The 15642-nt window shown below is 40.7% G+C and overlaps 2 protein-coding genes across 4 annotated transcripts; one reads left to right on the forward strand and one right to left on the reverse strand.

Moving 5' to 3' along the window:
* Positions 1–6631: 6631 nt before the first annotated feature.
* On the reverse strand, positions 6632–8621 carry gemin8 (gem (nuclear organelle) associated protein 8). Its single transcript, XM_063877386.1, has 3 exons — positions 8504–8621; positions 7534–7861; positions 6632–7451 (listed from the first exon to the last, which is right to left on the reverse strand). Exons 1-3 carry the CDS (start codon positions 8507–8509, stop codon positions 7192–7194), a joined length of 594 nt encoding a protein of 197 aa, XP_063733456.1. The 5' UTR covers positions 8510–8621; the 3' UTR covers positions 6632–7191.
* Positions 8622–11662: 3041 nt separating this feature from the next.
* LOC134861034 (uncharacterized) lies at positions 11663–15428 on the forward strand. 3 transcript variants are annotated; one of them, XR_010165353.1, is made up of 9 exons: positions 11663–11751; positions 11850–12158; positions 12247–12367; positions 12463–12520; positions 12677–13675; positions 14120–14428; positions 14555–14675; positions 14772–14829; positions 15021–15428. XR_010165353.1 is itself a non-coding variant. In XM_063878000.1 (5 exons), the coding sequence occupies exons 1-5, from the start codon at positions 11694–11696 to the stop codon at positions 15177–15179; spliced, it is 705 nt and encodes a 234-aa protein (XP_063734070.1). In that variant the 5' UTR covers positions 11663–11693; the 3' UTR covers positions 15180–15428. The 3 variants fall into 3 exon arrangements, 2 of the variants coding, with proteins under 2 accessions (XP_063734070.1, XP_063734071.1); XM_063878000.1 differs by lacking the exons at positions 12677–13675; positions 14120–14428; positions 14555–14675; positions 14772–14829; XM_063878001.1 differs by lacking the exons at positions 14120–14428; positions 14555–14675; positions 14772–14829; positions 15021–15428 and having other exon boundaries at positions 12677–13981.
* The last annotated feature ends 214 nt before the right edge of the window (positions 15429–15642 follow it).

Consider the following 15642-nt stretch of genomic DNA (forward strand, 5'->3'; position numbering starts at 1 on the left):
TCACATATCATCTTCATTTTATCCCATTCCTGAATATCAGAAAGCTCAGCTGCATGCACTTTCTTATCTTCCTGCACAACTCATGGCGTCCATTAAAGGGAAAGCCCGTTCAGGGGGCCTGTCTTCCCTCATTACAGCGATGACAGAGACGGAAAAAAGAAAGTGGAATCCCAATTTAGGTCGTCCCAAAGTAATGAGGACGTCGCAGCCCCTCCATGTCATCAGATTAATGGGAGAGAAGAAGGACGAGGACACAGCAGTCTCTGGACGCTTCAAATTCACTTCAAACTTCACTTTTGCACAACAGGCCCTCGTGACGGTCACATCCTCGACATCAGAGCCGTGTGATCGCACAGTGATGCCGGCTCCGCTGTTGCCATGGAGACGTCTAACACCTGCGGTAGGCTGCGCTCACTCAATGTTAGCGATGCTATCAGTACCCAGAAAGAAGAAAAAAAAACTCCTCATGTGGCCTCGCAACAGCTCGAGCCAGAAACCAGAAACTGAATTTATAAGATAGCCATGTCGGAGGGAAATGTAATCAGGGAGACGATCTGTTGACAAGCAGCTGATATATGGTTAAGGCTCTCTGTGCTGAGAGCATCAGAGGGACTCTTCTCTTGAGGACTTTGGAGTATTTGGTGTCTCTCCAAGTCAATAAGAAAGTATCCCCTAATTCAGCAGCAGCAGCAATCAACAATTGAGGGGATTGATGTTCATTTAGTACATTTTGGTCCCATATAGTGTAAAGTAGAGCATGTTCTGGGGCGTGGCTACCTTGAGATTGACTGGTCGATATCATTGTATGGTTTTCCGTGTTTTCGTCCAATCAATGAATGAACAAAGGGGCATCAGATCTCCGAAAGGTGAAAGATCACATTACAAGAGCCCCGGGGGTTGATAAGATACTGCTAACTGTCTCCTGTGTGATGCTCAGCTCAACAGCAGGCCTTAATTTGACCTCTGTACCGTCTAATTGAGACGGCTAAACATGTGTTGTGTCGGGCGCTGACACTGACTGTCAGGCTTTGAGCTGGAATCCCAGAGGCTGACCTCACGGTGACCCGCGGTGTCTGTAGGTACCAAGCGTCGGGAAATCACTGCTGACCATACTCGGAGCTATTTGTGTCGGACTCTGTCAAAACAAGGTTGTAGGTCGGGAAGGAGAGGACTGCTTCTGAGTCATGGGACTGGGAAAACCACAGTTACAATCAGGCTGCGTGTTGCTGCGCACATTTAAAAAATAGGATATTTACATATTTTTTGCTATCTTGTTTTTGATATAGAAATGACTGAATGGCTGAAAAACAGGTCATCGTTTGAGCAAACGCAAACATACAAAGACACCACACACACACACAAACAGCATCTCAGCTTTATAAGCCTCTTGCTGTCGCTTCAGGCTAATCCTTGCCATTTTAATGGGCTTCAGGCCGACTCGAAAAGGGAAACCTTTGGCACAGAGCCGCCTCGGAGCGTCGCACCTGGCAACGTTTCATCTCTCACCTGGGAAGTCCCTTTAATTTCAGTGTCAGTGTGTGTGTGTGTGTGTGTTTTATGGTATATATTCAGATCCTTTAATCTGCGGTGGTGATGGTGACCCAGTTTCCCCCACCCTCAGCCGTCGGTCGCCAAGGAGACGCTTCCCTTTCATCCCTACACAGTACCGTCGGATGCTGACAAAAGTTATCCGGTCTCAAACACAAGATATCAGCACACACACTTTGACAACAATCTTTCAATCTTAAGTGTTATTGTCATTTGGAGTTTTAAAGGAAGTATTTCTGACTGTGAGCCACAGCAGAAGCCGGCACATGAGCAACTTTGATGCAAATTCATGCAAACTAATCCCATCATGCTTCGTCATCACGTGCCGCCTGAAACAATTCAGTGTGCGCTGAATTTGCATGCGATTGCAAAGTTTGATGTGTTGGCGATCACACACACACACACACACATGATCATACACCAACTCTCTACTGGAACGAGATGCAACCATGAAACGAGAAATGGATTATTAAATGACAATTTGTCCGACAAAAATGCAGTTTTTAGCCTCCTAAATATCGCCATTTGCTGCTTTTCTGTTCTCCATATATCACAGTGAACGGGTTTGATGATATTTTATAGGCTAAACGATAAATGTGTGTGTTGGAGCGCTGGCCAATAGAAGCGTGAGTGTTCAATAGTGATGTCACTGTGTTACGGAAGTAAACAAAGGAGTCCAATTGAGGCATATCAGGCTGTTATTCTACAAAAAAGGCGAAAACATCTCTGATAAATCTCCATTATTTACCATATCTGACTCCTGTCAACACTGATGGCTTAACTCACACTCACCTCCACACACAAACACACACACACACACACACACACACACACACACACCCATCCCCCCGCCGCCCCTCCGTCCAGCAAAATTTATCCGACGAGCCACTAATCCCGCTGGCCCAGATTTGGTCCAAAGTCTGCTCCACATGATGCTGTGTTGACATCGTCATCCCAACAACTGCACTCACACACACACACACACACACAGCCCATGTACACACACCACCACGTACACGCACCCCTTCCCCACCATGTGACCTCTCCAGCAGTCATGTGACTCGCTGCACCTGTGACCTACTGTACTGACGTGCAGCAGCCAGCAGCAGAGTGGGATGAGAGCTGCTTCCACACCGTGAGTCACTGTGGGTGGGTTCATCGTCTTCATCACCATCACCATCATCATCATCATCACTCCGGGGGTGGCAGAGCGGCAGGGGGAGGTGTGCTGTCTGAGTGTATATATTTATTCAGATTCGGCCTATTTTCTGCCCGCGTGGGCTCGTGCGATCAGATGTATGACTGTTCACATGTGCCAGGATCTGAGATGACGCCCGCCCGCCTTGGAGCGCTGTGCATCGCAGCGTCACCATGGCAACAGGTTCTCTCAACGAGGACCACTCCTGACACATCAGTAGTAGCCGATGGGCTGAGATGAAAAAAATAAATAAATGCAGGACAAGAAAAAGACTAAATATGGAAGCAAATATGAGATTTAGGAGGCGGGTGCTGTGTGTTTATGGATCCTCTGCAGCGGAAAGTCAATGTACATCACAATATGAGGTGCAATAGCAAAATCTGTACAGAATAAAAGGCGTTTCTCTGATAGACTTTGATACTGGATCCACAACAGCAATTCCAAACTAACAGGAAGATGGAGTAAAAATGCTTGTAATGAAGAGAATCCCTTCCTTGTCCTGCCTGAGCTCCCTCCCCTCATCCTCACCTTAATGCATCTGCTCCTTCTCTTCCTCCTCCTCACTTCCTAGCTCAAAGGTCTGGTCACACCACCATTTGAATTTGCAAAATATGCACTTATTTAAATGAAAGGGGGTCATTTTCAAGACTAGCATGCTTCCAACGTTAGCACACTGGCTAAAGGTAGCTCTCCTACTACTCTTTAAGGTTTGGCTGCCTGCTGTCGAACCCTTCTTTCGATCAACATACATGTAAGTCCTCTACCTTGTTTTACGTCATGTCTGAATGGTCGCCCTTGATTTCCAAAACTTAGCAAAAACTCTTGCCAGACTTGTTCTAACCTTAACTATTGGATTGGACCTTAAAGAGGCCCTTTTCTGCTCATTTTCAGGTTCATATTATTATTGTGTGCCTCTACTGTGACATGTTCCATGATTTAATGTTCAAAAAGCTCTTTACTCATACTGCCTGTGCTGCAGTAGGAAAGGGAAGACTACATAAAGCATAAAGGACCCCTTTAATCTTGTTCAAATGGTTGCTTATTGTCAAGTTTAATTGGACTTTTATGCCAGAGTTGATTTAATTCCACATCCATCAGAGTTTTAACACTTTAAGATCATTTTGAAAAGCTGCCCTTGAGTCATATCAACACTCCTGATAATCACCACTGAAAATCAACACTTGTTAATGTTGCATAATGTGCTCTGCGGTTCTGAGCTGGGAGGTTTCCTGAGGACTGACTGAGTTTCTCGCCTGTGTTTGTGCTATTTATATGTATACACAGCATTTGATAACAGCACACCCCCCCAGAAATGTTCATTCATGCAGTTTTTTTCAAGCGTTTAACGGGAATTATAACCATTTCAGTGTATATGTGGACTGGTTTTATTTAGCAATCCCTATTTATTTATATAGCTATAATTAGGACACCATTGCTGCAGTTGAACTGTCTGCACACTGTTATTGTAATCAGGTCAGTGGATTGTTCCACTTTATTTCCCCCAGCTGAGTGATCATTAATTCCTTCAGAATAAAAGCCTTAAGAAATGTGCGGCCTTTGAAGTGTGTCTGCTTGTTGGCGGTTACATTCGGCATCAATTCTGCAAATCAGCGCGAAGCAAATCCTCCGGAGAGGATGCGAGAGGATATGCACACGTCCACTGAGACGAAGACTGCAGCGAGCACAAAGAGAGAATTCATGGAGGAGGGGGAGGAAAGAAGAGGAGGAGGAGGAGGAGGAGGGGAAGAATAATGATGGAGACAACTAGAGGAGCAGATGAAAGACGGGACGCTGACGATGATGAGACTAAAGTAGTAGTTTTGGGGGGGAAACATTCAAAAGAAGAGAAGTTTTACGATGGATTCCTGCTGAGAAATTGCTCCGGTTCATCTCGTCGCAGTAAATCATGTCACTCCACTACTTCCTGTCTGTTCTCAACTTCTCACCAGCCTGAAGGCGATAAACAGGCCTGCTGCTTTATTGGAAACAGATGTTGGAAATGAAAGAGAGAAACGGAGAGAAACGCTAGGAGAAGTTGTTGGATCAGAGGCCCCCTCAATGTCTGCAAATCACAAATTAGAAACCAGTAACCTCTGAAATCTGTTTATAATCGCAAATGTAATATGTGTTTGATTCGTTCTCCTCCTCCTATGATCAATGACTTCAAATTAATCACCAAACTACCAAAAGCATTCAAAAATGACTCAAAGGGACCCCCATAAAAAGTGAAACTGAAAATAAAGAAACATTCAAAAAGGATCCAAAAAAATGTTGAATTACTAGATATAGTTGCAAAACAACTACAATGCAACGCAAAAAGAGGCAACATCCACAGAAAGACTCAAAAAATAGATCCAGAATTATTACAGAGACGTAAACAATACAAAACGTATAAAAGTAGACGCCAAAAAGAGAGCAAAGTTCATAGAACCACACAAAAAATGATTGAAAGTAGATGCAAAACTACTACAAAGAGCACACAACCAATAGTGATGAGATGCAAAATGACTGAAAGTAGATTAGACTCTTTGGTCTTAAGTCTTAGACTGGGTGAGGGGCCCCTTACATATATGTTTCCACGGGCCCTTCGTCCCATGTGTTTGAATCTTATAGAAATGAAGAATCTCTGCACTTCCTGTGACACTTCCACAGAACACAACAGACATTGTCTTCCCTGTTTTCAACCCTGTCCAGCTCTTTAATCCACAGGGAGGGAGCTCCTAATCCAATCAGCATCAACATCTCACATGAGGAGCTGAGTGGGAAGGATACCAGTCACTTTTACTTCGTAATAGAAGACTTTTGCATGAGACATATTTAAAAAGACACTATAGGTTTTGGAGACCATTCAGGTGAAACTCACACACTTTTGCATGCACTTTCTTCCCCACACATGGAAATCCAGCTAACAACACATCTACTAATCCAACTAACTTTCTCCAGAGGGTAATATTGCTAAAACTCCCAAAAGGCAGCAAGAACTTTAAAGACTGAAATTGATTACCTTCGTTTAAAGTGATTAGCAGACATCCAAATGCGCTGCTTCACGCGCAAGCACACACGCGCGTCAGCGGATGTTGGAGGACAGCATCCCCTCAACAAAGCAACCAAAACAGTAGAAATAAGCCCAGTCCTTATACTGATGAGACACAAACAAATACAACTATAGATATTAGTTCACTTACCCATTTTCCAGCTGAAACTGACTCAAAAAAGTGAAAAAAGTGGTGTCTACAGGTTGTTGGGAGGGGTCTGCATATACACCACTGGACGTCCCGGTGAAGAATCGGTGGGGGTGAGGGGTTAAGGGGGTGGAAGAGTGACGTCACTGCATCTAAAAATGGATCAGACTCCTTAATCCTCTCCGAGTGTCCTGGTTTGTTCTCTCCCCACGCGCTATTTAATAGAAAAGAAAGCAAGTAGTATATTATTTAGAGGCATTATTTACCAAACTGCATTAATAAGCATTATTATTTTATTAAATCTCTCACACTTTTGCGTGATATTCCAATCAATTTGATATTTTCCTGCAAAGTGTGCATGCCAGCAATCCATTCAAGATTTAAGTGGCAGCAACTTTCAGTAAAAATAGATTTTAAATAGAGGACTTATTTTGGATTGTTTTTACAATGTTATGTTGGAACTTTTACTTCCTTAAGAATTTTAATAAATAGTATATTTTAGATAAAAATGTACTGCCCGAAAGCTGTTTCTTGTTGTATGTAGTTGATTGAGACAGTCATGTAGTGTTGTGGTGGTGTTAGGTCTCTGAGTAGGCTCAGAGTGGTTTCCGTAATGCCTGATGCTTTTTCACAGGAAATCAAATCAAGAACCGGAGTCCTGTTACCAAAAACAGTAAATAAAGAAATCACCAGCAGCTTTTGTCCAAACAGAAAACACTTTATTATAAACAGATTTGATATTAAAATCCTTCAGTTTAAAAGGAAAAGGGTGCCGGGTGGTGGAAGCACAAGATAAAACAGAATAGCGAGAACCCCTCCTGGAAACCACGCCAATGTCTTTGAAAGCGATGAACATCAAGCAACATCAACAAATCTGTCTTTGAGGAAAGAAGAATATCAGATGCGGTCATGCGGGATCGCTCCTAAATTTGAGGAGAGGAAAAGGGGGTTGGAAAAATAATGTTTGTTTTATACTCTTGGATAGTCGGTAGTGTTTCGTGTTTTACCCCGAGTGTAAAATAACTTGGATGCCGCAAACATCCAAAATTATACGAGCATAAAAAACATTTTCATTTGGAGCAACAGCTGAGGGGTCGGTGACATTTGGGTCTGGCTGAGCAGAAGATAATTCCTGCTACTTTTTTTGTGCTTAAAATAACTTGCACCCCTCAGCTCACCCACACTATTACTTCCACATCAGCAGCTTCAATCCAGTGGCGTCTCACAGCCAGATCAGAGGAGGGATTTCCTGCAGAACAGGCGTCACAGTTTCAGCGGGATAACGGGCCAGTACTTGGGCTGTTTGAGGTCACAGTGTCTGTCGAAGTTGAGCTGTATGGCCGCCTCCATGGCCTGGATCTTGGCGGCGTCCTTCCCGTAGAGCTTCTTCATCTCGGACCCTCGTCTCTCGCCGGGTCGCTCTGCAGGAGGGGCCATGCTGCTTCTCCAGGAGCTGCTGCGCAGGTCCTGGTCTGCAGGCACGTAGCTGTCATGCTCTTCTGCCTCGATCTGCTGCTGCTTCTCTGCAAGGACAAGAACAATGGATTCAGGGAATGCAGTGTGCAATAATGTCACATCCTTTCTCTCAGTGCCCTCTTTGCTTACTCAGCTCCTCTTTGTGTTTCTCCGTCTGGGCGAAGTACTGCCGCAGCTCCTCGCTGATCTCCATGTTGCTGACGTCACACTCGATCTCGCTGTCCGAGCTGCTCTCCTCATCCCCGTCCTCTCCGTCTTCCTGTCCCGCATTCCAGTCTGCGTACCGCTGGCTGTTGGAATGGTGCTTCTGGCTGTGAGTGTGGCCGTAAGCGGCCTCCAGGGCCTTCCTGTAGGCCCTCTGGTGCCTCTGGTGCCAGGCCATCGCCTGCTGGTAGTGCTGCCAGTAGCGGCTGTACACAGGGCTGGAGAACCAGGACATCACAGTGCTTATGTTCTCCTGCAAATGAGAAGGATGTATGGTTATTGCATTGTTTTTCAGACAGTTTTTGATTCATATAGAAGCTATTTTAGATACTTTTGCACACCGATGTTTCCAATTGGCAGTGATTCATCTCACAAACATTTAATGTGTTCCTACAGCTTAGGGGCAAGTTACATTTAACACTTTCTTATGCAACCAAAAATCAAATATAGACCCAATTCAAACCAAAATTGTACTTCCTCATGTAAGCAAGTAAACATCTGTTTTGAACTGCATGCATGATGCAACGAAAAAAATGTCCCAGTCTGGGATAAACAAAGTATTTCTGATTCTGATGATGTGGACAACTTCTCCTTAGGTCCATTGCTCTGAATATCCCTCATTTGACTTGTTGTTTTATCACTTGTCTACTTTTTCTAAACGATAAAGAAAATATACTAAGAGGAAGCAGCTAAATAAAAATGCATAAGACTACTCTGGTAATAATACGACTCTAAAAAAGTGAACTAAGGACTTAGGAGGAACGGCAGAAACACGCTGCTGACATTTTAACAACAGATAATGAATGCCAAAAACAAAATCGTGCATCCACAGTTAATACATGTTAAGTTTAAGAAGTATTTTCTTGCTGAATGCATCTCATTTGCGCAAATTTACCTCCATGTTGTGATGTGATGGATACTTCCGGGTTGATTAGATTTCCCAGCAGCCTTTGGGCCACGGTGAAATAGATCCTGTCTACTTGGCGCCATCTAGCGGACACCGCACACTCCTGCAGGATAGAATAAGATTGCTAAAATTGATCCTAAAAATTAAATTGTAGCATCAGAATCATTAGTAAATCACATAAATAAATGAAAGCAGAAAATACAATAAAAATAGAGAACATTTTTCAACTGTACAAGAATAATTTGAGGCAAATGTTATGGTAAAATGACAGGAATTAATCTGTATAAAAATATTTAGTCGTGTTGTCAGTGTTTTTAATGCATAGATTAGATTGCATAGAAGCATTCAAACACAGAGACGTATTTTTGAACATAATATCAAATGTAACATGGTATCATATTATTTTGTCTAATCTATAAAAAGAATAATGCCAAGATATTAAATGATATAGTTGTTACATATTAAAATATTATTTAACTCCAATTTAAAGTGAGTTGTAGTTTAATACCTTCGCGTTTGGTTACTGTCTCTTTGTAATTAAATAAATGTAATATTGAGGTTTTAATATCTTCAATTTGTCAAATGTTTTCAAGCTTTTTTTTGTGTCTAATAATACTCTTTTTATCCATGTTTTTAGCCTCTAACAGTATAGTTTTCCAGCATCTGGTTTAAAAAATGATCTGTTTTGTTTAAGGTGAAGCTTTAAGGATGTGGACATGGGCATGCCTGACATTTCAGGGTCAAAGGTGAAGTTTAATCTCTTTATCTCAGTTTATAAATGTAAATGATGTTCATGGATTACGTAATTTGACTTCACGTATACTCAAGCTGTTTCTATTGTCTGAAATTCCAGCAAGTCAGACCCCTACATTATCTCAATGAAAGATATATATATATATATATTTATTTAACTTAATGTGAGCAAGGACACAATGATATTTCAGGGCGTGGGTGTGTAAGACAGAGTATTTCTGCAGTGTGTGTGTGAGTGAGACATGTTTGAGTATATCTGGGTCATGCTTTGGCTCGGGGCTTCAGAGCTTTCAGAGGGATGCAAAAAGACAGATGTGGCTTTTCAAAACACATTTCCTCCTCTCATGTGTGACTGGATGAGTGAACACAAAAGAAAGTGTTTTTTTCTGTATTGCAAAACATGTTTCTCAAGATAATCATGTATTTCTTCCTTGAATACTTTATCAGAATGCTGTGTAAGTAGCAGCAAATGTACATAACTTGATAAGTGGATAATAAATGCTATATTTCATCATGCATTCACACTGCAATATCTTCAGGGTTTCCAAGTAAAGTCACACTGTTTTAACCACTGGGTTAATGGGTGGGGTACTATTTGATTACATCTTCAACACAATGCTGCACTAGGAAGACAGTGGAGGAAATCTAATCAGATTACTCTCTACTCCAGTCCCAGAGTGTGTTACCTGTGTCTCTGCAGACTCCTGAGAACCTCGGAGACACAGCTGTGCAGCTCCTGGAAATCTTTCTGGTTCTGTGTGAAGGTAGGTCTGCAGTGCTGAAGGAAGTATTTAGATCCTTTACTGAAGTAAAAGTACTTTATCTCTCAAAATGTTCTCAAAATACGAGGAGTAAAAGATGTAACGTGTTCCAAATTAGGGGTTTATAATCCTTTATGACGTGTTTGGATTATATTACTGCAGCTTTAAATTGCATTTGCCGCTGTAGATGTTGAAGGTGGTGGTCATTTTAAGTATTTGATACACTGTTGGGTAGTCTAATGTACATCCTCTTCTACATCATCATCATTTGTGTCTCTGAATATACCATGTTTCTTTAAAAACTAAAATGTTCATGAGTTTCTCCTTGTTTTCAAATACATGCACTTAGTCTTTGTAGGCCGGAACCATGACCTGTCAATCAGCCCTGCCCAGCAGCATTTACGTTAAATTTCTTGTCCTTCTTTTTGTATTGAAAGCTCATTATAATTATTTATGCACAGGGAAAGCCTTTTACTCCTCATGGCAGCGGAAATGGATCTGAGTACCGAGCATGGAGATCTGGCCCGGTTCTGGGAGGAGATCCCTGCAGCACAAAGGTTATTATTATTATTATTTAATATACAACATTTATTCGATGCAATGTCTTTCAAGTGAAGCCGTTTTTATTGTATTTATTTGTTCTCTTTTCTGACTCAGTTGGCAACTCCTGCAGGATGTAAATCAGCAAAGGATTCAGGCGACGGTCAGTACAGTGCTCCATAGCAGTGGTATTAATAAATGTAGTACAAGCATAAGAAAGCATTTTAGAAAAAGTAGAAATGTTGAATAAAAAATGTGGGAAAAAGCTTTAAACTTTTGAGAACTATCATCGCTTGAGCTTATTGAAAAATAATGATTGATATTTCTTTAGTTTATTGAATTTGATCTTCATTATGTGTTATAATTACATATTTTTGGGGGCAAAAAGTGTCCGAATTGAAACGGGGGACAGAGGGGATGACATGCGGCCTTTGTAAATAAGTTATGGTATGCACTCAATATTTTTAGACACACCTTTTAAGTTCCTTGTATTTTTTTTATTTGACCCCTCCTCTTCCTCAGCTCCTGCAGCTGATGGTGTGCAGCTCTCGTCTGGAGCAGAAGCTGGAGAGCTGTCTCTGGACGCAGAGGGTTTTTATTCTCATGGTGACGGTGTTCACAGTTTTTTGGGCAGTCGCTCTGTACGTCCACTTCTCACACGGCTACTCTATCTGGACCACGGCTTAAACCGAGGGGAAGGTTGATCTCAATGTGTCTCTTTTATTCTTGTCACAGCAGCATGTAATCAAAGCATTGCACATGTAAAATAAATGTGGAAATAAACAAAATCAGTATGCATATCCGTTTTAAAATGACTGTAAAGGGCTTTTACTTTTGATACAAACAGTTTATTTAGATTGTAATGCAGGACTTTTACTTGTATCAGAGTATTTTTACAATTTGGCATTACATCTTTCACTCAGGTATGATATCTGAATCTCTCTGTCTGTAAGGTGATGCATGTTTGTTTTGTAAATTGCAAAAGACGGACAATAAAAGTAGCCTTGACATAAAAGTTGAAGCATTCAGGTCTTGCACTTCCTTTCCGGAACACAAAGTAGTTTGAGGTTCATTTCTGCTCTTCCGCCTTGAGTGCCTGCAGCACTGTGACCCAGTCTGTCAATATGGATGAACTGACCCTGTTTTACTCTCTGATTCTGCCACTGTGTTTGGGCTCTGAAGGTACAGTACAGCAGATTTTCTTTACATCTATTAGTTTGTATTTAGTTAGGCGGACGAAAATCTTTTGAATTCACTTCTTCACTTTGGATTTGTTGCAGTGACCATAGTGAAAACCATCAGGAGAGGAACAGATGTCACTAGAATATGTGTTAATACTACACAGAGTCCCATCACCCTCATAGTGTGTAAGATCAGAACGGAAATGAGCGGAGAAGAGTGTCGTCTGCTGTTCCTTTACAGACGAGGCTTCGTGCATAAATGTGACTCCAGGTTCTCTCTAAAGATGGAGTATCAGACCGTTTCTCTCCACCTGATGAATTTAACACCAGTGGATAGTGGGAACCACACCTGTGAATGTTCTCACACTGAGGGAACATATGTCCTGCATCTATACATCACTGTGGAAGGTAAACATTTATTTTAATGTATATGATTTTTGATATGAAAAAGACAAACTACCATTGTTATTATTCTAACCATTTTCTTTTCTTTAAGATTTAGAGGATAAAGACGGCAGCATTTTAATTCAAATACCGATTCCAGGTATGATTGGTGTAACTGTATTCATCATAACTGCAGTCATCATATTGTGTATCTGCAGGAGAAAACATCACAGGTGAGAGACTGCTTTAATATCCAGAATATTTATTGAAGATAAGCTTGATTTTTCCTTGTGTATTTGGTGTTTTACTGACTTTCCTTTCTTTAAAGTGTCTGTTCAGTGTCAGCCACACCTGGATCATCTGCATGTGAGAATCCCGGCAATTTGGTGAGTAGTGCTTTCTTTGAACTCAGAAAACCGTCAGTGATCAGTATAAAATAATATATGAATCTATATAACACAGTATAGGAAAGAGAAACCCTCAAAAAGCATAACAGGGCCTCTTTAAAACAAATAGCGCATTAGGATTTGTATTTTCTACAGGATGAAGATGACCCTGATGACTCCTACACAGCCCTCCAGCAGCCAGACAGTGATCTCTACCAGAGTGTCTCTAACTCAGCCAATGATAGAGAGACGGTCGGTTTGGATTACCAGAATATACGCGAACGAGAGACTGATGCCAGCGACAAACTCTAGGGAAACACTTAACCCAAAAACAGCACTGTATAATATGTTGGCAACTTTTAGAGATGATTCTACAATAATACTCCTTTTTATTATTATCAAATCATCATTTATTATTAGAACATGTCAGCTTTAATGGTGGATCTTTGAACAAGACAAAGAGAAAAATGAGCCATCTTGTGTGTAAAGATGTGCCTCAAATCGTGATTTACTTAGACTCAAAAAAAGTGATTAAAATAATCCTTAAAAAGGGTTTATATTTGACAAAAAATGTGTGTATTTTTGCCATGTTGTTGGCTATAAGTGTTCAATTGTAATATACATTCCAACTGCATGATTGCTAACTGAATAATTAAAACCCCTAAAAGTCCCTCGTGAACAAAGTGAATTGACTTAAATGAAGTGAGGTTTTTTTCATTGTATGTAAAAAAGCAGTATGTAGACGACACCTGGTTTACTTGTTAAAGACGCGGGGAACCAGAATTGCTTCGAGCTGCAGCTTTCTATACACAGCTCGAGCTCAGGCTTCTAAATATGTGATGACCACAGAGCAGTCATCTTATTTCTGGCTAGTTTTGTGACATACAATTCAAACAAACGGCAAAACCAATGCAGGTAACACTTTACATTTGTAGGATTCAGTGACTGTAGACCTGCTGCTCTGCATCAACACAAGCAGAAGCTCCTGTTACTTTCTTTATTGACATTTCTCCCCACATATGTGAGAGTGTAATGTTTAGGTGTACAGAGAAGTGTGTCTTCTCTTCAGAACAGTATACACTCACTTATTGACCGGTATGGAATCAAGATGGCGACTGTTCTTCGTTCTGCTTCTGCCTCTAACCAAGTGCGAAGGTAATGTCTGGAAATATATTTTTGCAAATCGTTGTTTTTCTCTGTCTTTGTTTTAAAGAGGACATCTTAAAATCCACAGTAGTTTTTCTTTAGTGGGATTTAAAATATGATTTAGTGTTCACAAAATCCACAAATCCAGATGGTAACTCACTTTCTGTTTTGTATTTAAGGTATTTTGAGGTTAATATACGCCCTTCCACCTTTAATAGCGTATAAAGAGGACAAATGATGCTAATTTGCAGGTTCATATATAATACGGCCTGCAGCACTGTTACTCAGTCTGTCATTAAGGATGAACTGACCCTGTTTTATTCTCTGATTCTTCCACTGTCATTTGGCTCTGAAGGAACAGTACATCAGCTGTTCTTTACATATGTTAGTTTGCACTTTGTAAGATTGACAAGTATATTTTAAATTTGCTTCTAATCTTTGGATTTCCTGCAGTGACCATAGTGAAAACTATCGGGAGAGGACCAGATGTCACTGAAATATGTGTTAATACTACACAGAGTCCCATCATACTCATATTGTGTAAGATCAGAACAGAAAGGAGCGGAGAAGAATGTTATCTGTTCTATGAACCGTCAAAGGACTTTGTGCAACAAAATTACTCCAGGTTCTCTCTAAAGATGGAGAATCAGACCGTTTCTCTCCACCTGATCAATTTAACAGCAGTGGATAGTGGGAACTACAGCTGTGAATGTTCACACACTGCGGGAACAGAGATCCTCCATCTACAGATCACTGTGGAAGGTAAATGTGTATTTTAAACACATACCTTGCTTTGGTTGAACATAATCATTTAAAAATGAACAATTATAATAGGATGTCCACAGTAAAATATAAAATGATACTAATATTGTTTTTGTTTTTTTTAAGATTTAGAGGATAAAGGCGGCAGCATTTTAATTCAAATACCGATTCCAGGTATGATTGGTGTAACTGTATTCATCATAACTGCAGTCATCATATTGTGTATCTGCAGGAGAAAACATCACAGGTGAGAGACTGCTTTAATATCCAGAATATTTATTGAAGATAAGCTTTATTTTTCCTTGTGTATTTGGAGTTTTACTGACTCTTCCTTTCTTTAAAGTGTCTGTTCAGTGTCAGCCAAACTTGGATCATCTGCATGTGAGAATCCTGGCACTTTGGTGAGTATTGCTTTCTTTGAACTCAGAAAACCGTCAGTAAATGTGTATAAAATAATATATAAATCTAAGTATTTCGGGTCTGGAACTTTGGGACTTTAGCCTTTGCATACCATTGACAGGCACTAAAACCTATATAACACACTACAGGAAAGAAAATGTAAATTATCATTTGAAATGTGTATTTTCTACAGGATGAAGATGACCCTGGTGACTCCTACACAGCCCTCCAACAGCCAGACAGTGATCTCTACCAGAGTGTCTCTAACTCAGCCAACCACAGAGAAGACAGGTGGTTTGGAAAACCAGAAAATACACAACAGAGAGACCGATGCAGGCGACAAACTCTATGAAAGCAAAAGTCCCCCAAAACAGCACTGTATAAAATGTAATAAAATCCCAAAGCATTATGCCAACAAAATGAGCATATAGCTTGTTTTTAAATCCTTGTTATTGTTGTTTTTATGTAATGTTTCTTGTTCTTAGAGTTTTAGTTGATGAACTAATTGACAAAATGAGTATATTTGTGCCATGTTTTCAGCTATTAGTGTTTACTTATTGGAATTTGAAAATATCCAACTGCATGATTATGAACTGAAGAATAAAACCCCTTAATATGCTAAGACTTGAGCATGTGTTTATGTTTTGTAGATTTTAAAAGAACTCTGCCAACTGCTTTCGACTCCCCGGTTTAATTGCTAAACACGCGAGAAACCAAAACTGCATAAAGCTGCATCTCTATTAACAACTTGGGCTCAGGCCTCTAAATATGTGATGACCACAGAGCTGACATTTCCGTTTTGTGACATACAATTC

This window comes from Eleginops maclovinus, chromosome 24, assembly GCF_036324505.1.
Source record: "Eleginops maclovinus isolate JMC-PN-2008 ecotype Puerto Natales chromosome 24, JC_Emac_rtc_rv5, whole genome shotgun sequence".
Taxonomy (NCBI): domain Eukaryota; kingdom Metazoa; phylum Chordata; class Actinopteri; order Perciformes; family Eleginopidae; genus Eleginops; species Eleginops maclovinus.